This window comes from Prorops nasuta, unplaced genomic scaffold, assembly GCF_024137725.1.
Source record: "Prorops nasuta isolate Cenicafe-Biocafe unplaced genomic scaffold, Cenicafe_Pnas_1.2 PNAS00014, whole genome shotgun sequence".
Lineage (NCBI taxonomy): Eukaryota > Metazoa > Arthropoda > Insecta > Hymenoptera > Bethylidae > Prorops > Prorops nasuta.
The window spans coordinates 642496-669351 of NW_027116811.1; the positions used below are offsets into that span (position 1 = coordinate 642496).

The 26856-nt window shown below is 37.2% G+C and overlaps 2 protein-coding genes across 3 annotated transcripts in view; both read left to right on the forward strand.

Annotated features, from left to right (window-relative positions):
• CDase (neutral ceramidase) overlaps positions 1-481 on the forward strand; it is a 46844-nt gene extending 46363 nt beyond the window's left edge. For both annotated transcript variants that reach the window (XM_066735556.1, XM_066735555.1), the window contains exon 15: positions 264-481. In XM_066735556.1, the coding sequence (XP_066591653.1) occupies positions 264-308 (45 nt within the window). In that variant the 3' untranslated portion in view covers positions 309-481. The remainder of the gene's footprint in view (positions 1-263) is intronic.
• A 5642-nt stretch (positions 482-6123) lies between these two features.
• Positions 6124-19100, forward strand: LOC136778374 (pyrokinin-1 receptor-like). The gene is made up of 3 exons (XM_066735162.1): positions 6124-8140; positions 15837-16063; positions 16153-19100. The coding sequence occupies exons 1-3, from the start codon at positions 7306-7308 to the stop codon at positions 16903-16905; spliced, it is 1815 nt and encodes a 604-aa protein (XP_066591259.1). The 5' UTR covers positions 6124-7305; the 3' UTR covers positions 16906-19100.
• The last annotated feature ends 7756 nt before the right edge of the window (positions 19101-26856 follow it).

A 26856-nucleotide genomic window follows, 5' to 3' on the forward strand; every position in this document is an offset into this window, starting at 1 on the left:
TGCATTATCATAGTTGAGCTATATATACAATTTTCTTCAGTTCCAACCAATCAAAATTATGCTGTGATATACATGAACTGACATGGCGCGAAGCTAATTTTAACTCTAATGTATCATTTTACTGTTTTTTCTTTTGTGAAATAAAGCTCGCATCTTTACATGTAGCAAAGAGATACTTACGGTTGAATAAAATATATTAATTAGAGTAGCACGTACCTGTATACATTACACCCCGATACATAATATATCATTTTTTCTTTCAGGTAAATGCCGAAACCAATCAACGAAGACGCCGACACTTGGCGTAAAGCTTGCCTTCGGTCTGTGCCTCTTTAGTTACTAGTGAAATGTTTACGCTTAATTTACGGCGGGTCAAGAATTTAATACTCCGTTGTATATTATTTTATTATCTACTAAGATCCTTTCTGTAAAGCTAAATAAAATGAAACGAAGAATGAAACTCGTAGAAAAGTGTTATAGTTGTTATTACTGAGAATTGAGAGAGCTCACTCTCGAAACTCTTGCGAAAGAAGATTTTAATGCATATGCTCTTGCATCTTCGCACGATTTCACCCACTAGTAAGAAGTAATCGTATCGCCTGAGAAACTTATCAAGTCGTTTGACGTTTTCATTGAGTGCACCTGATGTAAAAGCGTTTCTATGTTTCCTCCAACCTTCATGCTTCATCATCGTTTCATTAGTTATAATAAGAAAATATTACTGCTTTAATCAGGCATGGCTCCAACTTAAATCGCGCGTGCGCGCTGTTAAAATAATATTATAATATAACTTTTATGAGCATTTCGTAATAATAAATAATATCCATGGTTATATGTCATTTAAATCAATGTTTACGACAAATTAAAAGTCTTTTTCTCTTTTATCGTCTTAAATGTATACATATATTTGTAGGAAAATATGTTAACCATAAAAATATTTTTACTATACCTATGAAAAACAATTTTAAAAGGAAAGGTCTGAGGAATGGCTGGGATTATAAATTAAACATAAATTCTACTTATTAATTTATGACTGTCATCTAAACTTTCATCGTGTTATATTGCACCTGTCTTTATCCATATATCATTACACTTAATGCGAGGTAAGAAGCCAATGAGGGTGAGGAAAGTATAGCCTCTCGAGAAAATATAGTTCACAGGGGTTAATCGTCTATGCTATATGCTATTCTATATAAAATATAATGTTTCTCCTTATACAGCATGATACAAGAATTTCACTACATCAGCCTGATATCCTTTAAATTTATACTGTATTATAGTAACTATATATACGTATTATATGAGTAACCCTTACAAGTAATTCATAATAAAGTAACGTTTAGAATTGATTAACATCAAGCCTCTATTTAGCTCACTCAGGATATGTACAGTTGTAGAAATTGCTCGTTTGCCACATAATATACGTTTCTCTAAGCAAGTTCAATTGCAACGTACCAGAGGATTGAGATGCAGATTTACATTGAATATATTAATGATCCAATTGTTTCAATTTAATCAAAATAGAAATGTGACATAATATCACACGTACCTTCCACAAATGATAAAATTTACGTCGGAGAAATGTATACACTTGGTAGATTCAAATTAATATATAACAAAACGGATAAGATCTCTCCATAAGAACAATAACCTTAATAGTGACTTGGGTGTGTGGAGTGTGAGAGACGCGCGCGGGAACTAGAATTAAAATATAATAAAAAAATGTTTGAAATAGATTGTAATTATTCAATGTTAAGGCAGAGGCTTAATGATTTAGAAAGATTACATTCATTAGAAATATCAGTATAATCAATCCTTTCTTTCAGCTTGATTAGGAGCTAGGTCTCAATATTCTCTGTCCGGTCAAGGATTCGTCGCGACTATTATAAAGACAAATCCCTTTTTATTTTAAAACCAAACTTTCTTATGGAAATTAATTAAAGGCGCGACTCAACGGAATAATCGCTCAGTTTATTCAAGCGTCAGCAACAAAAACATTCAGCTTCTTTCGGAGTAAAAATCAGATTTGAGAGGTTCACCTCGCAGAGTATATATATAAAGGCGCGCGTTTAAGCGCAGAAAGAAGGATATTATGTTATGGAAGCGAGAGCTCCCCTTTAATGTTTATTTGCTCGCTATGTGAGTGCGGTGAATAAAGAGAGGCAATTTTTCCTCTTTTCTTTGTATTTTATCGTTCTTTTTTTTTTTTGCTCCAGCGCAGCTAGGCGTTTCGTCAAATGATTTAAGCAAAAATGGGTAGAATAGTTGATGCTGCAAAAGAAAGAGTGTTATTAAACGGGTGTAGGGTCAGTCATTTATAAGATTAACGATAGGTTGGTTATACCAATGATATACAGGGTTAAACGGACGATATCTGTGCGTGCGCGCGCGCGCTTGTTTGTGTGCCGATGGTTGTTTCTCTTATAGTTTTGGAATGTATATAAAGATATCGAGTTAATTGGCCTAACACGATACGTATCCTACATCTATATTATATATACTGTGGTAACTCTAGTGTGTATAATAATATATATGTATTGCATCGAGTTAATTCAGCACACATGCTGACAGCACACATGCTGACAGCACACATTGGCGAAGAGGAACACTTGAAGGAGGCGCGCGTGCTGTAACGTTCGTGCGTATAGGGGTGAGATTCCTAACTACGAAGGGGCTACCGAAGGCGACATATAAAGGCGCCACTCTACCCCCATCGTCATTGTCATCCTCACATTCGAACCTATTCACATCTACTGTGTTATTCGCACAAATCAACCCTATATCAATATATCTATACTAAATTGTTTTCCAACTAAGCTTTATCCATTTTTTTTCATTTCATCTTCCTCGTAGCTATATATATATTCACATTTCAGAATCTTTCTACAGAATTTCATAATCAAACATTCGTTAAATTATTTTGTTTATATATAAATACATATATGCATATCATTCCAATTTTGGTCATAATTGAAACCAGTTGGCACTGCTAATTGGACGTAATCCGCGTAGCTGCTGTAATTACTCGATCGTTGAATAACCGAATTCTCGAGATTAACGATTGAAACCTGCTCGTTAAAGCCTGTATTTATTTTTCTCAATTTAATTGGTCTAAGTTAATGGCACTTTAACACGCAGAAATTACTGCCGGTCATCATCGATCCTATCAACGCATTTTTTTTGCAAAATTCCAGCCCAATTTGATGAATCTCTTTAGTGGCCTTGAAAGATTATGCGTGACACATAACTACGTAGGATAGAAATTCCGGATATTAGAATCGATTCTGGAAAGCGTGGATTTTCCGGTAGCTTTGCTCGCGAAAGTCAAGAATTTCAATGAAATTTAAATTTAGGCTGCAAGCGCTATGAGAATCCCCGTGATTTTAGCGTCGCATCCTGAATATTTATCAGATGACGTGGATCATATGCCACTCGAGATGTATGACTTAATTTATAGTTTCATATCTGTTTTTTATCCAGAATATAACATAACTTTCAATTTTATTTCGTTTCGAGTGTCATTTGCAAGTTTTATTGACGAACAAACAATCTTTTTACACCTTCTGTATATTAGAAAATCATCCGCTATAAAAGCAAACTCATTTTTACAAATAAATTCTACAATTCCATGCACGTATAGCTCTAAGAAGATACTGCGCGCTTTACGTAAAAATAATCCTGCTCAGAACGGAAAGCAATATAAGCGTACGTTTAACTTGGAGAAACGCATCGTTAACCATCAATCTACGTGAATATCATTAACCACTGCCTATACAGCGAAACGCTGCACGAATCCTTCCAACACGATACAGTTTGGCGTGCGATCGCAATCTCTCTCTCTCTCTCTCTCCTTTTTTTTCATGACAGTATTAAATATATAACTTAACATGCAGGAATTATGTAAAACAAAAGAATCGAGCAATGGGTAATGAGTTTTTTCTTCTTTCGTATACGGTTATAAAGTAGCTGATCTAAAACATTAATTAGAATTAAGAGTTATAGTCTTTGAGTTTACTTGACAATTAATCTTTGGCATTAGGTTTATAATTTCGTAGATTATTATAGATCCTAGTAGAAACGAATACTACATAACACTAGTCATATACTAATAGTTGTGCCGTGACGTTAGCGTAATTTCAAGTTGTTCCCAAAGACAATGCACTGATGCGTTCATTGTACAAGAAATACCCTCTCTCGCGTTCCCAATTAACTAACGCTTAATTCAACTCTAACCGACTACAAAACTGATTATATATTTAATTGTAGATTTAGTCTCTTCTTTATTCTTACCGACGCTCTTTGGCGAACATTTCTGTGATAGAACGTCGTCGCATCTAACAAGGTTGGACACCTACCCATCATAATAATATAAGGTAACTGATGTTTTGAAGAGATGGGCAACTTTTTCAGAATATTCTACAAAAGAAACAGCTTAACCCAAAGATGTCTTTACAAAGTCAGTAGAGAGTACACAAGTATACTGCAAAAGAGAAGTGTAAAACTATTATTATAACATTGGCATTATTTAAAATAGATATTGACCAGCACTTGCAATACACGTTGCTTACACCCCTCGGGCCTCGACGTTACTGCAGGCAATGTCGAAGCTCTCCTTTCATTCCTGATTACGCGAACGATTTCATGCAATGTACTTTCGTATCGATTAATTTCTTAATCATCCTTTGACCTATTTTTCTCAGTACCATGAGAATACTAGAGCGGCATTTAATATTTGCCCATTCCTTGAGTTGCTGGTAAGTCGATACACAGCATTTGCGTAAGAATAAAATCCATCACTTTTGTTGTTTCCTTTTTAAAGCAACCCACACTAGACTATTCGCAACTATTAAATTCTGTTTTACGCTAGAGGGCCTAAAATACCCTTGCAATAGCCAAGTTAACAGAGATTTACAAATAAACTTAAAATATATCTGGTTTTAATCTAAAGGCTATAAGCGAGATTCGTTTAGAAAATAATAGCATACATGCTTATATATATGAATGCATTCTCTTAAAAGCTACTCCAACCTTTCTTTTTTTTTCTTAAAAAAAAACAGGCGCCGCGTGAATTCGTACTTTTGCAACAGAATTTAATGCTGCATTGCTCTTAAGGAAATTGGCAATCAAGCATACTTTTTGCCGTATCGAAATCGATAATTCTGAGATGGATTAAACGAGTAGACAAATCTCGTGTTTATCTGAGAAGTCGCGCGTGCGTATCGGCATAATTCTATTCTCATCACTATATGTATTTCATGTGCCAAAGAATCGAATTTTTAGAAAATTTGTCTTCCATCGACATTCTCATATAGGTACCATATTTCTGTTTCGCATTATACGATAATACGAATTTGTCAATATTATATAAAAAACCTCTAGCCAAATATAATCCAACAGTTTTCGCGAAATTACTTGCTTCCGAGCTTGAACCCTGTAATTATTTAATCTCCCGTTTAACCCACTACTAAAATATGCAAGAGCATAGAAAGAAAAATATTGAAATTTCTGAATGCAAGGAAATGGTAATTTAAATAATTTAATGGGATAATTATCATAGGAGATTTTTGCGAATTTGTGCGAGAAAGATGGATTGATGATAAAGATTTGGATAATCATGCTGAGAGGTTCGACCATCAGTTGGCTTTGAAAGGAAAATTTAATCCTATATAGGGTGAGAAAAATGGAGTTTCTGTGATAAAAAGGAGCTTACGGTTAGGAAGGAGGAGGAGGAGGACCTAAGTCAAGTCGAATGGGAAAAGGTTCTCGAAGATGCAGAGAAGGAAATGTAGGAGAGTTTCAACCGTGTGAGCAGTTGGCACGCAATTTGTGTCCGGACTTGTTTGGAGGCAGGAGCCGCAGGCGCATGCAGGAATCGTAGACAGGTTTCACGGGTCACGCCACGTCACGGCTGATGGCCCGCACTATCGGTCGCCCTGTCGTTCGTTCGGTACTTGCTTCATTTATTTCGAACGTTTCGCACACATTTGGTTTTGCTCGCTGCCGCTGCGTGTTACGGTTGCCACCAACAACGCGCCGAAGCCGCCTGCCGCGCGCGCCTTTGGAGAAATGGGGATTGGGGAGGAGACGCGACGCGGCCGGAGGACAGACAGAGTGGACACAGACCAACACAGAATCGTCCGCAACTCCGCAGTCCGCACTTCTCAGTTCCGATTCGTCCGGCGTTTGTGCCACTTCAACTCGATACTCACTTCCTCGCCATTCAGCTCTGGCTCTCATCTTTCGATACTACTCTCTCTCTCTCTCTCTCTCTCTATATATATATATATATATATATACACACACACACACACACACACACACACCTTATCTCCTCCTAGCTATTCTTCTCAATTCTCCAAGCACCGCAAGCAAAGCTACCTACACCCCTGCTTTCTGTCTCAGCTGGGCCAACTTTGTGAATCGGCAAAAGAGTAGTGCCACGAGTTTCTCCGTCTCCCTCAAATAAAGTACAATCGATGAAAAGATCAGTGCGTTTCGTGGAATAAAATAAGAGATTTGTATTAATTATATTATGATAGAATAAACACGACTCACACATGTTGATGATTGCTGCATGGTGAGAATGGTGAAAAGACATCGCTTATCTCGGTACTAGCATCTCAAAAAGACCGTCAGTCTTCTCCGTGTGCAGACACAGTGGCAATTGTGTCAGAAAAGTTTCGATCAATTTGCGAATGAAATGTAAGGTAAAGAGAAAATGTTATATATTTTAGCTAAAATAAAAGTGGTGGAGGAACTGATATTATTCATTATCACAAATACTGCTCTGTGATTGATCTTTGTCTATCAAAACGTCAACGTGCTCTGATATGGAGAGGATTGTGAGACCTTTTCAAATGCAGATACGACGACAGAAATAGTGCTACAATATGGAAGAAGATAAAATAGATAAAAGAAATCATCGGTGCGTTAATATCAAGGAAAAATCTAAAAAGGAAGATTGCCTTTAACGAGGACGTTGTCTACACGCTTCGCGTTGATTTCTAGTAAAAGCACTACGTCGTCCATCATGATCCTAACCTACACGAAGGATCGCGAATCTCCTTTCGAATGCAGATACACATTCGCTGAAGATTGATGATGTTTTTCAAGCTGGATCGGGCCAACTCTACGCCTTTCTGCAAATGACTATACGATGGCTCGAGGCTGCACAAATAATAAAACATACCCCATGGATCGGTCGGAAAAATGAGGAAGCAAAATAAAGAGAAGCATAAAGCGAGCTATAGAGGGTCTTTAGAATGGATCGCGTGATGATCCTAAAGCCAGAAGTAACATGACTCGATGAAGAAAATGGGCGACTCTGTGTCAACGAACAACAGCTACATCGGCAATGACGCGATCCAGGACTTTCGCTTGTTCGCCAACGACAGTTTTCTGGATCCTTTCGAGAGTGGCGAGTTGTACGACTTGTCATCGCAGCGAGATTCTCTTTACGTGGTGGTACCGGTAACAATAATATACGCCTCGATATTTATCACGGGCACCATAGGAAACATCAGCACGTGCATCGTTATAGCGCGCAACAAGTCGATGCACACCGCTACGAATTATTATCTGTTCAGCCTGGCAGTGTCGGACCTGTTGCTACTCATCTCCGGACTACCCGCAGAGATCTACCTGGTCTGGTGCAAATACTCCTTCATCTTCGGCGAGGCCTTTTGCATCCTGCGCGGTCTCGCTGCTGAGACATCGGCAAACGCTTCGGTACTCACGATCACTGCTTTCACAATCGAGAGATACGTTGCAATTTGCCATCCGTTCCTATCCCAAACCATGTCCAAACTAACCAGAGCTATAAAACTGATTCTCCTGATTTGGCTGGTTGCTCTATCCTTCGGCCTACCCCAGGCCCTCCAGTTTGGTATAGTGAGACACGAGATGAACCCCAAGATGATCATCTGCACAGCTAAGAGGATCATTCTTCGACATTCTTTCGAATTGTCCACCTTTTTGTTCTTCGTCGTGCCCATGAGTTTGATCACTGTGCTCTATGCCCTCATTGGACTCAAGCTCAGAAAATCCAATATGATTAAGAGAAGCCGTGGGAGAGGGGATCATTCGAGAAACTCTCGTCATCACACCGGAAGGTCTTCCAGGAGGGTCCTCAAAATGTTAGGTGAGACGTACGCATTCGTCCCTAATTAATTATACCAATGCGCTAAATCTCTCATCGAACCTTTCTTTCCAAAGCATTCATCCTCGCGCACAGCGCTGCTCTCTTTAACATTCTTTTATAAATAGAAATTATATATATATATATATGTCGATATAATGCAATTGCATACTAGATAAATATTTCACCATTTTTTTTGTTTCACATTCCTGCGATATTATATGCACTGGCCCCAGTAGCATTCTCTTTATATTTCTCTTTTGGATGTGCGTAATCTAGGGACCGCAGTATATATACTGTAGAGTGTACCACTAAAGACGGTGGAAAATAGAGCATGGATATGCAATAACATCATTATCTCCTTGACGATCCTTCGATATAAATTTTTCTCAACGGCCAACTTTTTCAAAAGATATACACAATTTACATTCCAAGAGGTCGTAAATAAAAAATTCATATTTCTTATACACTTTATTCGCGATTGAATGAGTTTTTACTTTTATGCTCCGCTTCTACGTGTTTTCAGCGGTACAATACTCTATGTATATAATAAAAAAGTGGACCTTCCGAAGTTTAATGGATGTATATAAGTGGGCCATATGCTGTTACCAAGTTGGAATATAGATTTGAAAATATTGCTTCGGCTGATCGATTAACATCCAAAAGGCCCGGGGCAAAAGTTCGAGACAAATGGCTGGTCGGCACAGTGAACGCAACAAGATATTCTAATTAAATGAAGGAAACAAACTTGGAGGGTTTTCTCTGGTATCGAATGGTATGATATCATATTAAAAATAACTTGAGACTCCGTTCGTTTGTGTCGTCCTCCCATAGACCATACTCAATGAATAATTATATAACAGTTTGGAAAAAAACTTGCAGTACAGCAAATATTTCTACCGGCTAGATGTAATTGTACACCAATTTCGTTTGTCGTTGAAAACCTACAAAAACTACGATACCTATTCTCTATTGTCTACTGGTCGTAATTTTGGAGCTCTCTCTCTCTCTCTCTTTAGCATCTCATGTATAAGACTAAGGGGAAACAAGTTATAGGATCTCTTTATACCCCCACCTCCCTTCTCTTCCCTTTGCACGTCGCTGCTGCTCTCACGACGAACCATTAAAAGAATATTTTCAGGCAAGTTTTCTACCAATCAAACGTATAAATTTATATGTTTTGCGCCAAATAGTACATTTCATGCATAATTCCAGGTAATATGGACTCATAACTTCGTACAAGTGGATAAATAAATTGCTATATTATTTAAATCACACAACATACGCAGAACTATCCACTTGGCGTAACGGAATTAAAGTAAAGTTCTTCAAGCAATCAATTCTATTCTTTTCGTCCTGTACTGTAGCACCTTACAGTGAGCGCTATGAGCTGCTCTATTAGAAATGTCTTTTCTAATTAATGCATATACAGTGCTATCCATCCTATACGTGCATTGTACGAATGCTCCGATCATTCTTGATTATTTAGGCATCAATGTATGTATATATATATATATATAGTGTCATGAATTGCAGGGTGACTCGCGTCGAACAATCTTTACGAATAATTCATCGAATACACACGTATCTTTCGGATCAGTCAGAGAGAACAATTTGAAAATAGTTTATTATCTCGTTACGATATTGTCAAATAAAGGAGTTTTTTGTCGATCGGATAAAATCGTTGAGATCTTCAGTCGCGTTTAAGTAATATGTCATCGTTGAATGTCTGGAAAAACGAGACTGAAAGCACTAGGATAAACGAAAAACTCGTTTGAGAAGATCATCAAACACGACAAGTTTTTCTCTTCGTCAAAAACGTACGTATAGTGTAGCCTGTGATCAATTAATTATGAATATACTCGCGCGTATATCGGTGTACATATACGCGTAGTCGTGCATGTATGGATCGAGTTAACTATATAAGCACCGATATACCAAAGTATAATTCAGAGGCTTTGCGTATTCGAGTATATAAATAGAGAAAAATATAAGCTTACCGATGATCATTATTCACGCAAGAGTTTTTAAAAAAGTTTGCTTATTAATTTAATTCTCTTTTTCCTCTAATGTAGTTTTCATTGGATTCAGTGGCAAGATGTTATAAAAACTAATAAATACCGTCTCTCATGCTTACGACTCATAATGCTGATTTATAAGAAATTTTTTATCACCTTAACCCCCCCGTGACACTGTCACCGTCCGGCATTTAATTATTGCGAAGGTATAACGTACATACGTCGCGACGATTTGCAAAAGCAAATAATGCCAAAACTTATCGACAGCCTTCATTGATAATCGAGACTCCGCATCAAACCTTTGATTGCAGTGAAGAATACACGCGAACCAACAATTTTTTTTCCACTTATCACGCATCGGTACATTATATGTCGCATTGATATACGAAGAATATCCACTCCTGAAATTAAGCATACGCATATACGTACCTCGAAAGGAGACAACATTTTTTTTACGCGCGTTTAAGTGGTAAAACAATGACTGAAAGAATTATGCCTGTGAGTTATTGAATGGGGAAGAAACTGAATTAACTGGAATATGCATGGCTTATACATATATGCACGAGACAAAACAACATATTTTCTATATACTCGCATTCTGTTGAAACATGCTGCTTCCTCGAGCATTCATAACTGTCGAGAAATCGATCATCATAATGATCTAATCAAGGATAAAGAAACTAGAACGATGTAAGACCATTTTTACCCTTTTTTATAGATATACATAAGAGAAACCGGCTTTTTGCTTACAGCTCTCTTTAAGACAAATAATGTAGTGGATCTCTAAAGAGTTTCAATGCAAAAATTAACCCACAATACATTGCTATAATGAATTGATCCGAGTGCTGCATTCATAGTACACTGTGAGTAAACTTTGTTGTAAAATTAGACAAATTCTATAACAATGACTATCAAGTTATTTTTTTCTTTTGGATCCCCATATAAATTTACAACTGGATTCGTATATAGACTACGTATTGCAAACCACCACTGTCAATTTAATTTTACACGCATTTGTTAAAGTGTGTAAAGGAGGACTCCACATAAATAAATCGCAAAAAGGTTATTCGAATTGTGTCAGCGCAACGAATGGAATGCGAATATAAAGTGCGATGCAAGAAAACGATGCATATACTGCATTAAATATACAAACGCGACCCTCGATGCCACGCTGTTTCCATTTTTATGTTTATCGATTATTGATTAGTCGCGCGTTTGTATTAAAGTCTACGCATAAATTCATATCCGCGGGACAGTGACCCAGCCAGCCGAGAAACCGAAACTCATCACTGCGAAAAACAATGTTTTCAGATTAATCTGGATGAAAATTTCTTACCAATTCCAATTCCGAGTGTTTAATCCAGAATTATAAGTATATATCTACAGGCTCGCGCGTTAACGGTAAAATTTCAAACTTATTCGAAATTCACCTATCAGCTGTGATCATGCAAGTCGCAATGCATTTCATATCACAAATTATTTACCTTATTGTCAATCGACTTTACGCAATTGCCAATTATCGTTTAAGAATAATAACTGTTAGATTCGATATTAAATCGCGGCGATCATTCTTATTCACGCGAGGCCCGATAGTTTTTTTCAGAATCCGCAAATAGCTCTTAGCGAGATTTCTGGAATATAAACGAGCGAGCGAACGCGTACATGGCTGCATGCATCAAGTTCCGGCAAGTTTGTCGAGCGTTTATAAAAATCATACATATGTATCATCTGGTGACCGAGGACCGCTGGAAACTTTTCCATAATGGCTATTGAGGCTATACGCACACGGCTTACGATGAAAATGAACAAAATGACTTTACACGATAATATCTGACGAGAGAGATTCGAGTAACGATTTCATATAATAAAGCCTGATGACAGAGTAAAAGTAGATGCGTTATTGTCCCAAGCTGACAATTACGTGCAGTTACATAAGAGCGTTTCGTGACCAATGAGATATACCTGACATTCTCGCAAGAAAATTGCGAAAATCCCTTTAAGAGTATCCTACCTATTGGTGCATATCAGGGGAGATGAGATCGAGCGATAGATTCGTGACCCTATCCCCCATTCAGACACTATGTACGTAATACAGGTAACACTCGCTTAGTCTTCTTTTTTCATATTGCAGAATAGCGAAAGCTTCTTCATATCCATATACACTTTAATCCTTGAACGTGACTCTGGGTATTCTTGTGTTTATACAACACGAGCGTGTGGCAAAAAAAAGAGTTTACATGATGATAAAATGGAGTAGAATGTTTGCCAGTCAAGACAATAATACTTGAAAAGTCCCATCGCGTCCTTCAAATTACTCGGATTTATCATTTTCAACGATTGGATATAAATAAATAACAATAATATATTAACATTCTTCTACGCAATTATGATTTTTTCTTTCTTCTCTATCATTTAGAACAAAATGATCTATATACATTTCGATAAATTGGTCTCTCTCTCTCTCTCTCTCTCTCTCTCTCTCTCTGTCGTATTATTTATTCTATATAATCTATATATAATTCCTTGAACACGTTCATATAACGAGCGTAACAAAAAAGGATCATAAAGTGAACAGAAAAAGTTGAATCTAGGCTAGATATAGGTATAAACTAATTACCTACAGAATCCATTTTAAGCTCGGAAAAAACCTTCTTTATCCACTTGACATTTGAGTAATTGTTTATATAAGATTATTTAGATTAATTATTATAAAATTTGTATATTTGAGAGTATTCTGTTACGTAAGTCTGGACGAAAATTAACAATAAGGAATGACGGTGAAGCTATAGTAACAACAGCGATACAATGAATATTATCCTCTGAGTTACCTATAATCAGCTTTTATGTATAGGTAATGCCTAGCCAGTTTTCCCATCGAATTTACTAAATATATCTTTACTTTTATTCTCACTATCTTTATATCTAAGAAGATACGAGATTCATAGTTTTTACATTGCGTTTTTTTTTTTTTTTTTTTTTTTTTTTTGGTAAGAGCCACTTCATTCGTTTCATGCAGGATTCTTTCATCGGGATCAAGGTATACAATAGAGATTAATTTCAATTCATCACGAAAGGGGTAGAGAAGTTGCACAGGGAAAAACATTGGTCACGGATAGTCTTGTAAACAAAATTAGAAAAAAGAGGTGGAATAATGAGTGAAACACTGAAGATATTTTTACAAATGGGACGAAGAAAGAAAGATTGGCCAACCTTGCTGTGACCGGACAACGACCCCATCCTTTTTTTACTTTTTTTCTTTTTCAGAATCCAGGGACCCAACAGGTTGATGGGCCAATATAATGCGAATTCAATATTATCCTGTCTCAAGAGGAAATATGTACATAGGTTTTTTTTTATCAATTTATGATGCGTGTCAACATTGATCTCTTCCTTGGAAAAGATTATACCTCGAAAATATTTGAAAGCAATTCCTGCTCGTCTAAAGAATCAAAAGCACTAAAATCGCGTCGTTGGATTCCATGCGGAAACTCCACAATGAAGATTGTACATTTTCTCCCCGAGATATTAGGAGTAAAGGATTTTTTTTCATATATTCGCTGAGTGGAAATTGGTGGTAAATCCATTTAGTCGTAAATACGACGAGCCCCCTAGGGAGGACATTACTCAAGCATGCACGCTTTATCGTTTAAAGTAACTCCCCGACTAGCTGTCGAGAACACAAATACACGTCCCTACACAAATTTGGGTTTAATCTGCACAGATCTTTTTGAAATTTGATATTAAAAATTTCATGGGATCTTTGTTAATGGATTCTATATCGTATTTGATATTAAACATGGCGAACCCACTATGGCGGACGTAAAATACAAAATTTTAAATTGATCTTCGTAAGAATTATGGTATCCAATCGTTTGTAAAACGCTAATTAAAATACTTAAAATTTTAGACATTCAAAATTGTAGAACCATTATTGCGGACGTAAAACACAGAATGTTAAAAAATTTTTATAAAACTTGTAGTAGCTATTATATATACTGACACTGCTTATATATATGAATACGTCATGAGTTTTTAAAATTGGAAAGAGCCGGTTCAATAAGCAACGAAGCCTTACTTGACATACTTTAATCAATACAATCTACGATAACATAACAACAGATTAAAAGATACATTAAGTAATAGCGTTTAAATATTCGACTATAAAAATTTGTCTTCGACAATTATAGCTGTTAAATCGTAAGTTTTCATCGCAGAGCAAACCATATAAAAGCTTGTTCAACTGACCGGACCAACAGAATACCTAGAACTCATTATACTGTAAAACGGACTCTATACCCCTAATATTGAAGTATTTTCTTACTAAATATATCCCTCTTCTTTTCAGATTGGACATGATAAATCTCCGGCCCTGCGTACACGGTAGATATTTGTCTTTCTATTACTCCATGCACACAGTATTGCACAGATGGAACAAGGCTGAAATCTTTTCGCATCTTGTATACAGTACGTATAGAGACATACGCACCGATCAGCGATCACTGTTTTTATCTGTAGCAAAGAAAGAAACCTGTTTAACTGGTCGTTGTGGCCACCGCGCCTAACGATGACCATGGAAGCAAACATGTAGTTGACGATTTAGCGATTTTCAGCCAATTATTTCAAGAATCATATCGTGCGACGTTACGCTTCGATAAACCTTTATACATCTCGTCAAAGAAATCACCGGAGCTGAATTTAAGAGATAATAATTTTAGTACGAAATGTATATATCTTATGAATATCCATTAAACCGTTAATTCGATAAGAATTTATTAAACGTAAAATAAAACAATAGTCAAGCTTCAACAGCTTTTCCTGTGAACTCGACACCTGATTAACAATGTTTTCGATTAAGCGGGAAATAATTGGATTTATTTAGTAGTGATTATGAAAGCTGGATATACGAGTAAGAATTGTCGGAAAAGAGGAAATCAGGAGAGAGAGAGAGAGAGAGAGAGAGTTTGGATCGAGTCAGTTCCATTTAATAAATACGGTCGAGTTAACTTCGCAGAAGGAAATTTCTTTGTTTCCCGAAATAATAGCACGTCGGAAACCGCGCAGTCTAACGCAACAAAATCAGTAAGCTTTTGTTTAATAAATAATATTTTTATGTGTCAAAAGGTTGTGTATATGTATCAGAGTCTGATCTGGTTAAGTATGTAAAATAGGAATTATCGATATTTCGTTGTTACAAAGTCCCCTTCGTTTCTCCCCAAACTTCTACAGAATAAATCATAGACAATATTTTCTTTACAAAAAGAAAAATATTTTGATACTCTATCCGCAATATTCATTATCCTCTTATATCACTCCCTTCTTATTCGAATGATAATATTTCCTTTAATCATTTCCGGATTTTATTTAGCAACTATTATCAATCACGACTTTATATATATATATATATATATATATATATATAGAAGAAATGCCTTATCTTTCATGTTGTTCGCGTTATAGCTTACTGGCTTACACTTGCATCTTCACCTACATTCAGAAACTAGTTAACCACCGCTGGATGAAGCTTGCCCCTATATACGCTATATGTATATATAACGCTAAAACGTAATGCACAATGGTCCAATAAAGAATATGCAAAAAACCATCGCAAAATAATAGAAGAAAGTTTCTTTCAGTTATAAAGAAATATAGTTCCCCTCCATTAATATTAATTCATGTTACAGTTGCAGTGGTAGTGGCATTCTTCATTTGCTGGGCACCCTTCCACGTACAGCGATTGGTCGCGGTATATGGAACGAGTACCGAAGATCACGTCACCTCGAAGAGCAAATGGATGGAATTCGTAAATCTTTTGCTCACATACATATCGGGCGTGTTGTATTATTTCTCTACAACGATCAACCCAATACTCTACAATATTATGTCCAATAAATTTCGAGCAGCTTTTATGGTGAGTGGTTAAAGATATTAATCGCATGCACCTTGTAATATCTGTGTGGCGGAATAGTTTAATATTGACAATTTTATGTTGTTTTGCAGGAAACGCTGTCGAAAAGCTGTCGAATTCCAGGATTGGGGGGCCGACACGAGCAGCGCTCTTATTCGAGTCTCTCACGATCGCAGCAAAGGATTGTAGGGGGTTACGGCTCCAGGACCATAGGAACCGCTGGAACAGGACTCCACCAGGATAGTTCGGATTATTCTGGGAATTCAATCCGCGAGGACAGTCCTCGACAAGGAGCCTCTACTTTACAGCGGGTCCAAACCGATAGCCTTACAGGCCAGGCTGATCAACCGGAAGATTCCACAAGAACATCCTCTTTGAAGAAGGCATCATCACGGGACAGGAGCAGGAGCAGAAGTAGAAGCTCGTCCCTTGATAAGAGAAACTCGTGTAGGGTTATGCAGAGCAACGAGGATGACGGTTTCGTCCATCATTCTATAATCCCTCACAAGAATTGTTCGATGGCAATTTACCCCGATTGTCCAGGCAGTAAACGAAAGACCGAGGAGAGATCTGTAAAAAGCTGCACGGGACAATCACGCGGAAGTAACCACTGGTCCCAATCGAGATTCTACACCTCCGTCAAGATCAGTGAATTGGATGACTCTCGCAAGAAATGGTGGCGTCTCTTCAAGTGGCTGCCGGATGTCAAGGTTCTCAAGTTGTCCGGTAGAACACCTTGCAGTCCCCTTAGGAATCGAGTTTTGGATGAAACTGATGAAAAACGAGAAGAATACTCCATGACCATCTGTAGCATTCAAGAAAATTGTGATATACGACCTCTCTGAAGCTCTCTGATTTGCTTCAGACTCATTTACTTGAGTTTTCAATTTATTCCACTGTGAAGCGCTCTTAATTGTGTAAATTAATATCCCTGGAGAGATTTTCCATCTATAGGGTTAATGAGCGTCCTTACACGAGGATCGGTTAGTAAAAAACTGCACGGGATAACTTGTTCCGGAGAAGTAGTTCCCCATTCAAAACCAGACCCGATACCTTCATCAAAACCAGTCAAAATAGCTTTTGAATACTCTCTCTCAAGAAGTGGTGGTTGGTGTGTGTCTATTCGAGTGACTCGATGATTTGAAAATCCTCGAGTTCACCGGTAGTACATAATTAACGATGTTCGTGTTGATTCAGCTCTCGATGAAATTGACGCTAAATCATAACAGTCTTCTATAATCTTCATACGCATGCAGTTTACGAAAAACTTCATGTCTACGTCCTTTTCAAAGCATCGCTATTCTCCAACCTATATAGATTTATTGTTTTATTTATACATATATCAAAGGGGTCGAAGAAGAAAATATCAACGATTCTAGTGATTAAATACAAGGTGTATACTGTGGCAATCCGAAGATTTATTTGAAACATGAAATTATTGAGAATTTTTAGCCACTAAAATCTCGATGAAACTATTTGGAGGATAATCGCAAATTTCAACTCTTTCACTGCGGGATTAATTATTTATATTCCTGTCATTTATACTGACCAAATTAAAGATTGAAATTCATATTTTTCTTTAAAAAGAAATAAATATTCGATAGTTATTAATGATGATTGAATTTTATTGCAATTCGTTTCTATCGTCTAATAATTAATGTATCGTCATGGTAGTCGAAGGGGTTAATCAAACAAGTCGAAAGTTATAGCTAGTAATAGTCATTATGCCTAAATATGTACTGTTGTTTAATATTCTTCCGCTAAATCATTTCACAATAACGTCACATACAATCTAGTTTATCAGATAGTAGAGATAATAAGCCAAGAGAGAGAGAGAGATGAAGATGAAATGCTTAAAATTTGGCGACATACATGCATCTAGAAATCGCAAGCAAAAAATTAAGCAAAATTCACTTCTATGAAAATAAAAACCTATTAATAAAAGCTTCGTCGAAAGTGAAAGATTCTTGAAAGCTCTTAAGAGTTTCTTGAGTTCCGTATATAGACTATATAAAAGAATACCTATCTTCATAATTAATTAGACCAGTGTCATATTTATAATCGAGACGGTCCATAGATAAATTTGATGAAAGTGCAACTTAACGTTATTTTAAAAATTTCTTTTTATAGAATTTACAAAGCAAGTGTTGTCTGTCGAAAAGTAGAAAAGTATATTTAAAATAAAGAAAAGAATATGATAATCATGCAGAGTATGTATCAATGTCTTTATATTCAAAATATATTGGTATTAAAAATTAAAATTATAATTAATTGATATATCATTAAAAGGTTATCGTTCATCTTGTATCTCGTATCACACACAAATCAATTTGAAAATATGTTAGTACATTGCAATATATATTAAGCGTTCGTGACTTAATTGAAAAAAAACAAATTTGAAAGAAGCAAATACACTACAGACTAACCGAATTTTCTCTGTAAACTATTCCGGTAAAATGCTGTTTGATATCAAAGTAAATAAATTAGTTACAATTTAAAAAGACTGACTTAAGCAAAAACCAGTAATATCGATAGTAAAAATTTCTTAGATAATTTACTGTAGAAGAAAGTTTTATCACTCGTTGAGGTCTCTCAATCCTTTTTTCACGCAAGAAAATATTAACCTAAACCAAACAAATTTTACAAAAAAATTAAACGATGGAAATATTTGAAAGCAAAGAAATATATGATTGTAAATAGTAAACGAGTATAGATTAAATTTGGATTAAATGAATCATGAAAGAGAGACAGAGAGAAATTAAGTTACAATAAGAACGTATTAGGTATAATTAAGAATCTAACTATATAATCTTATGAAAATAAAGAATAAATTATATATATTTTATATATTAAATTATATAATTGTTTATGTTCTAATTAATAGTTTGACGCCTGTATTACAGTGATGTTAATCAATAATTTTCTAGTTTAATTTATTATTAATCAGCTCAGATTAGTGCAAAAATATGAGATATGTCCCAGTAAAATATCTTTAATGGAATTATACATTTTTACCTGTATAAACAATAGATTTATTAAATATACTTTTCATTTTTACTAAAATAAATTTGTAAGTAATAAAGAATTCAATTCTTATAACATTTGTTATTTGCATTTGGAAGCACTTTGGTTTTTTTTCATGACTATTCGATTTATAATACCCACTACTATTACTACACGAGATATTTATGAACATCCCCTTCTTCTTAATCCAGTGATAAGCGCTTCCAAAATATACTTAAAAATTCTGTTCTCGTTAATACGAGGAAATAGGCGGTGAGTACTCCGAATCTTGCACTTCCTTATTTGTCACCCTCAATGAATAAGATGCGCAATCATTTTCCTTTACAGTAATACAATTAATTAATTTTTTCTTTATATTTTTTTTACATTAATCAAATGAAAACTACAAGAGGTATATACACAGCGGGAAATTGGTTCCTTTACAATTTGGCTAACTTCACTCTGTACTTTACATGAAAAATCATGTAGTATATGTATGTATACATATACTTACAATGACCAGCATATATCACATATATGGTTTCCCTTGATGCATTTAGGAACAGTGTTTTAGGGCCCCTCACCTTCAGTAACTCGAAACGGAAAGCGCGACTTAGACCCAGTTCCACAAGCCTTGTTTAAACTGGATTAAGTTAATTTTGCTATATTTCATGTCACATAGAATTTGCTTAATTAACTTAATCCAGTTTAAACAAGGCTTGTGGAACCGGTCCTTAGAATACAATTTAGATTAAATAATCTTCGAACAATAAAATTTAAAGTTTTTTTAAACGAAAATGTATGCTAACTCGAGCTTTCCGTCTTGAGTTACTAATGTTGAGGGACTTTATAATATGGTTCCTAAATGAATCAAGGGGCGCTATATATGCAGGTCTTTGTATGTACATACTACTCATTAACGGGAACCCTCACGCCTACTTTAGCGATAGTTCAAGTCTATAAACAATTAATTTAATAAAATTCAAATGCGAAGCAAATTGAACAATCGGGCGTTTGTAGGACAATGTGCCAGTCCTAACGAGTCAAACGAACTTAAAAACATTCAAATTAGTTGAAAAATAACGCTGTACCATTGTGCCGCGTTCTTGAAGAGAGGTTACTTTTGGTTATTTCCACTTCAAGAACGCGGGACAGTGGTACAGCGCTATTCTTCATCGGATTTGAATTTTTTTTAAGCTCGATTGACTCGTTAGAATTGGCACCTTGTCATAAAGAAACCCGTTTTTACAATTTGTTTCGCATTAGACTTTTATTAAACGAATTGTTTATTGACTTGTACTCTTGGTAAAGCACGCGTGAGGGATCCCGTTAAAATGCTTTTTCACTGGCTCTTAGGGTGAGGTTCACCAAGTCCGGCTTGATGGCTAGCCGGGCTAATATGGTATACTTTAGGGCTAAAGTAGTATAGTTTCCGTTACATGAGCTGTATGAGTTTAGCCCGATTAGCCCTCAAGCCGGACTTGGTGAACCTCAACCTTCTAATCTATCAGTTTTACTTTTATAATTTTAAAGTTAAATAAATGAAAATTAACTATATAAAATTAAATGAAATAATTTATTTCTGTTACTGTGGTGGGCGACATCACTACGGCGTGAGAGTGCGCGTTTAATAATTTCGCGTCGCGCAGTGCCGTTTGAAAAATCCGAGATTCGTAGTGTCAGTCGATAAGTGTTCGTCGCGGAGTGCTGATGTCCCGCGTAGTATACGTTAAAATAAAATTCGCGTCGCGCAGTGACGTTTGAAAAATTCGAGTTTCGTAGTGTCAGTCGATAAGTGTTCGTCGCGGAGTGCGGATGTCCCGCGTAGTATACTTTAAAATAAAATTCGCGTCGCGCAGTGCCGTTTGAAAAATCCGAGATTCGTAGTGTCAGTCGATAAGTGTTCGTCGCGGAGTGCGGATGTCCCGCGTAGTATACTTTAAAATAAAAATTCGCGTCGCGCAGTGCCCTTTGAAAATTTCGAGTTTCGTAGTGTCAGTCGATAAGTGTTCGTAGCGGAGTGCGGATGTCCCGCGTAGTATACTTTAAAATAAAATTCGCGTCGCGCAGTGCCGTTTGAAAAATCCGAGATTTGTAGTGTCAGTCGATAAGTGTTCGTCGCGGAGTGCGGATGTCCCGCGTAGTATACTTTAAAATAAAAATTCGCGTCGCGCAGTGCCATTTGAGAAATCCGAGTTTTGTACTGTCAGTCGATAAGTGTTCGTCGCGGAGGGCGGATGTCTCGCGTATTATACTTTAAAATAAAATTCGCGTCGCGCAGTGCCGTTTGAAAAATCCGAGATTCGTAGTGTCAATCGATAAGTGTTCGTCGCGGAGTGCGGATGTCCCGCGTAGTATACTTTAAAATAAAAATTCGCGTCGCGCAGTGCCATTTGAAAAATCCGAGTTTTGTACTGTCAGTCGATAAGTGTTCGTCGCGGAGGGCGGATGTCCCGCGTAGTATACTTTAAAATAAAATTCGCGTCGCGCAGTGCCGTTTGAAAAATCCGAGATTCGTAGTGTCAATCGATAAGTGTTCGTCGCGGAGTGCGGATGTCCCGCGTAGTATACTTTAAAATAAAAATTCGCGTCGCGCAGTGCCATTTGAAAAATCCAAGTTTCGTAGTGTCAGTCGATAAGTGTTCGTAGCGGAGTGCGGATGTCCCACGTAGTATACTTTAAAATAAAAGTCGCGTCGCGCAGTGCCGTTTGAAAAATTCGAAATTCGTAGTGTCAGTCGATAAGTGTTCGTAGCGGAGTGCGGATGTCCCGCGTAGTATACTTTAAAATAAAATTCGCATCGCGCAGTGCCGTTTGAAAAATCCGAGATTTGTAGTGTCAGTCGATAAGTGTTCGTCGCGGAGTGCGGATGTCCCGCGTAGTATACTTTAAAATAAAATTCGCGTCGCGCAGTGCCGTTTGAAAAATCCGAGATTCGTAGTGTCAGTCGATAAGTGTTCGTCGCGAAGTGCGGATGTCCCGCGTAGTATACTTTAAAATAAAAATTCGCGTCGCGCAGTGCCGTTTGAAAAATCCGAGATTCGTAGTGTCAGTCGATAAGTGTTCGTCGCGGAGTGCGGATGTCCCGCGTAGTATACTTTAAAATAAAAATTCGCGTCGCGCAGTGCCCTTTGAAAATTTCGAGTTTCGTAGTGTCAGTCGATAAGTGTTCGTAGCGGAGTGCGGATGTCCCGCGTAGTATACTTTAAAATAAAATTCGCGTCGCGCAGTGCCGTTTGAAAAATCCGAGATTTGTAGTGTCAGTCGATAAGTGTTCGTCGCGGAGTGCGGATGTCCCGCGTAGTATACTTTAAAAAAAAAATTCGCGTCGCGCAGTGCCATTTGAGAAATCCGAGTTTTGTACTGTCACTCGATAAGTGTTCGTCGCGGAGGGCGGATGTCTCGCGTATTATACTTTAAAATAAAATTCGCGTCGCGCAGTGCCGTTTGAAAAATCCGAGATTCGTAGTGTCAATCGATAAGTGTTCGTCGCGGAGTGCGGATGTCCCGCGTAGTATACTTTAAAATAAAAATTCGCGTCGCGCAGTGCCATTTGAAAAATCCGAGTTTTGTACTGTCAGTCGATAAGTGTTCGTCGCGGAGGGCGGATGTCCCGTGTAGTATACTTTAAAATAAAATTCGCGTCGCGCAGTGCCGTTTGAAAAATTCGAGTTTCGTAGTGTCAGTCGATAAGTGTTCGTAGCGGAGTGCGGATGTCCCGCGTAGTATACTTTAAAATAAAAATTCGCGTCGCGCAGTGCCGTTTGAAAAATTCGAGTTTCGTAGTGTCAGTCGATAAGTGTTCGTAGCGGAGTGCGGATGTCCCGCGTAGTATACTTTAAAATAAAATTCGCGTCGCGCAGTGCCGTTTGAAAAATCCGAGATTTGTAGTGTCAATCGATAAGTTTTCGTCGCGGAGTAAGGATATCCCGCGTAGTATACTTTAAAATAAAATTCGCGTCGCGCAGTGCCGTTTGAAAAATCCGAGATTCGTAGTGTCAGTCGATAAGTGTTCGTCGCGAAGTGCGGATGTCCCGCGTAGTATACTTTAAAATAAAAATTCGCGTCGCGCAGTGCCGTTTGAAAAATTCGAGTTTCGTAGGGTCAGTCGATAAGTGTTCGTCGCGGTGTGCGGTTGTCCCGCGTAGTATACTTTAAAATAAAATTCGCGTCGAGCAGTGCCGTTTGAAAACTCCGAGATTTGTAGTGTCAATCGATAAGTTTTCGTCGCGGAGTAAGGATATCCCGCGTAGTATACTTTAAAATAAAATTCGCGTCGCGCAGTGCCGTTTGAAAAATTCGAGTTTCGTAGTGTCAGTCGATAAGTGTTCGTAGCGGAGTGCGGATGTCCCGCGTAGTATACTTTAAAATAAAATTCGCGTCGCGCAGTGCCGTTTGAAAAATCCGAGATTTGTAGTGTCAATCGATAAGTTTTCGTCGCGGAGTAAGGATATCCCGCGTAGTATACTTTAAAATAAAATTCGCGTCGCGCAGTGCCGTTTGAAAAATCCGAGATTCGTAGTGTCAGTCGATAAGTGTTCGTCGCGAAGTGCGGATGTCCCGCGTAGTATACTTTAAAATAAAAATTCGCGTCGCGCAGTGCCGTTTGAAAAATTCGAGTTTCGTAGGGTCAGTCGATAAGTGTTCGTCGCGGTGTGCGGTTGTCCCGCGTAGTATACGTTAAAATAATATTCGCGTCGCGCAGTGTCGTTTGAAAAATCAGAGTCGGGTAGTATCAATTGAAAAGTATTCGTCGCGTAATGTACGTTAAACAAAATTCGCGTCGCGCAGTGCCGTTTGATAAATCCGAGTCTCTAAGTGTCAGTCGATAAGTATTGGTCGCGTAGTGCGGTTGTTGCGCGTAGTGTATGTTAAAAACAATCGCATCGGGCAGTGCCGTTTGAAAAATCCTTTTTTCGCGAGTGATTATCGTCAGCGTCTTCATCTCCATCTTCGATATCATTGCAGAATATGTATGGATTAAAGCTGGGAATTCGCCGAATGAGTGAGTCCCACGGGTAAAACCGTGGAATTTTTTTTTTATTATCTGAAGAATGACCGAAAACCTACCGTTAGGTTGCAGTTGGGCCTGCTTCGGTTGAAATTATTTCTTGTTTTTGTTTTCATGTTTTTTTCAGATCTTATGTTGCGTCTATCTCTATTAGGCGCGTGTATTCTGTATTTTATTTAAGTTTAGATTTGCGTTATATATAGGCTCTTTAGCTTTGCGAATTAAGTATAGATATTATTGTTTTCGGTATTAGGAAGGGTATCATTTTCGAGTTTCTTAATTCTTTTTAAATAAAGGGCATCCCTTAACATCATTCTCCAAGGTGATTCTCTCTTCTCACATGTCCAGTTCAGCTAATAAAGGCATATCTTAATTTGATTAACGTTCACTCTCGTTAGATAAAAGTTTCTCAATTAATAACTAGAATCAAATACTACTTTCTCTTTTTCTTATTCAATTATTTTTGATAGAATACTTGTATTAAATATTATTTTTGGTCGTTCTTGAAATTCCAAACTATAAACTGAAATACGGAAAAATTTTCCTTGAAAATCCTTCCACATTTCGTGTTGAATACTCGTTTTTTTAAATTTATTCTAATTTATTTTTTTTGTTTCAGGTCGAGAACAAAAGGACCATTGATGACCCATTGTCCAATATCGATATATACCCTATAACGAAGCGACACCAATCATGCGCCAATTTCCACCCTAGGTTAAACTGAGTCAAACCGTCATTCGGAATCGAGCCGTCGTCGGAGGAGGACATACTGGCAAATAATTTCTTTTCCTATTTCTCATACTTGTTTAATTTATTTTATGTTTTAGGAAGGACTCTTGTAGGCCAAGGCTATCAAGGAGTAGGGAGTAAACACTGTCCGTTTACTTAAGTCCCCATTTATTTAAATAATTTCAAGGATAGGCAAATTTATTTTTATTATTTCCTTTCTTTGTTAATTCAAGTACAGATGTTTGCTGAGAAGTGGACTCTCGAGTGTTAACTGGCTCGGGCCGATCCTCCTTCAGTGACTATCAACCCTTACTTACTTTGTCCTTGTGGACTCTCGACGTTGGCTCATTAAGTTCACCTAATAGGGGTCCATCTTTATTGATGTGTAAATCGTTTCCTCGACGTAGTAGTTCTTCGTGTGACAACTCGGATCCACACCAAGGGACAAAGAAAGTAAGGGTAATTAGTTACTGAGGAGAGTATCAGTCATGATCTGGTTGACCTTTGTGTGAATTAATATTCACGCTCGAGAGGAGGAAGCTTCTCAACTAACCGCTGGAAAGAAGTAACAATTTCGGTAGCTTCTCTATTCACTTACTTTTTGTAGCATGCTAATTAATTTATATCTTTGTCTGTCCTTGAAATTCTCTATTATAATCTGAAATGTAGAAAAATTTTCCTTGAAAATCCTTCCACATTTCGTGTTGAATACTCGTTTTTTTAAATTTATTCTAATTTTTTGTTTCGTTTCAGGTCGAGCGCAAAAGGAGCATTGATGACCCATTGTCCAATATCGATATATACCCTATAACGAAGCGACACCAATCATGCGCCAATTTCCACCCTAGGTTAAACTGAGTCAAACCGTCATTCGGAATCGAGCCGTCGTCGGAGGAGGACATACTGGCAAATAATTTCTTTTCCTATTTCTCATACTTGTTTAATTTATTTTATGTTTTAGGAAGGACTCTTGTAGGCCAAGGCTATCAAGGAGTAGGGAGTAAACACTGTCCGTTTACTTAAGTCCCCATTTATTTAAATAATTTCAAGGATAGGCAAATTTATTTTTATTATTTCCTTTCTTTGTTAATTCAAGTACAGATGTTTGCTGAGAAGTGGACTCTCGAGTGTTAACTGGCTCGGGCCGATCCTCCTTCAGTGACTATCAACCCTTACTTACTTTGTCCTTGTGGACTCTCGACGTTGGCTCATTAAGTTCACCTAATAGGGGTCCATCTTTATTGATGTGTAAATCGTTTCCTCGACGTAGTAGTTCTTCGTGTGACAACTCGGATCCACACCAAGGGACAAAGAAAGTAAGGGTAATTAGTTACTGAGGAGAGTATCAGTCATGATCTGGTTGACCTTTGTGTGAATTAATATTCACGCTCGAGAGGAGGAAGCTTCTCAACTAACCGCTGGAAAGAAGTAACAATTTCGTTAGCTTCTCTATTCACTTACTTTTTGTAGCATGCTAATTAATTTATATCTTTGTCTGTCCTTGAAATTCTCTATTATAATCTGAAATGTAGAAAAATTTTCCTTGAAAATCCTTCCACATTTCGTGTTGAATACTCGTTTTTTTAAATTTATTCTAATTTTTTGTTTTGTTTCAGGTCGAGCGCAAAAGGAGCATTGATGACCCATTGTCCAATATCGATATATACCCTATAACGAAACGACACCAATCATGCGCCAATTTCCACCCTAGGTTAAACTGAGTCAAACCGTCATTCGGAATCGAGCCGTCGTCGGAGGAGGACATACTGGCAAATAATTTCTTTTCCCATTTCTCATACTTGTTTAATTTATTTTATGTTTTAGGAAGAACTCTTGTAGGCCAAGGCTACCAAGGAGTAGGGAGTAAACACTGTCCGTTTACTTAAGTCCCCATTTATTTAAATAATTTCAAGGATAGGCAAATTTATTTTTATTATTTCCTTTCTTTGTTAATTCAAGTACAGATGTTTGCTGAGAAGTGGACTCTCGAGTGTTAACTGGCTCGGGCCGATCCTCCTTCAGTGACTATCAACCCTTACTTACTTTGTCCTTG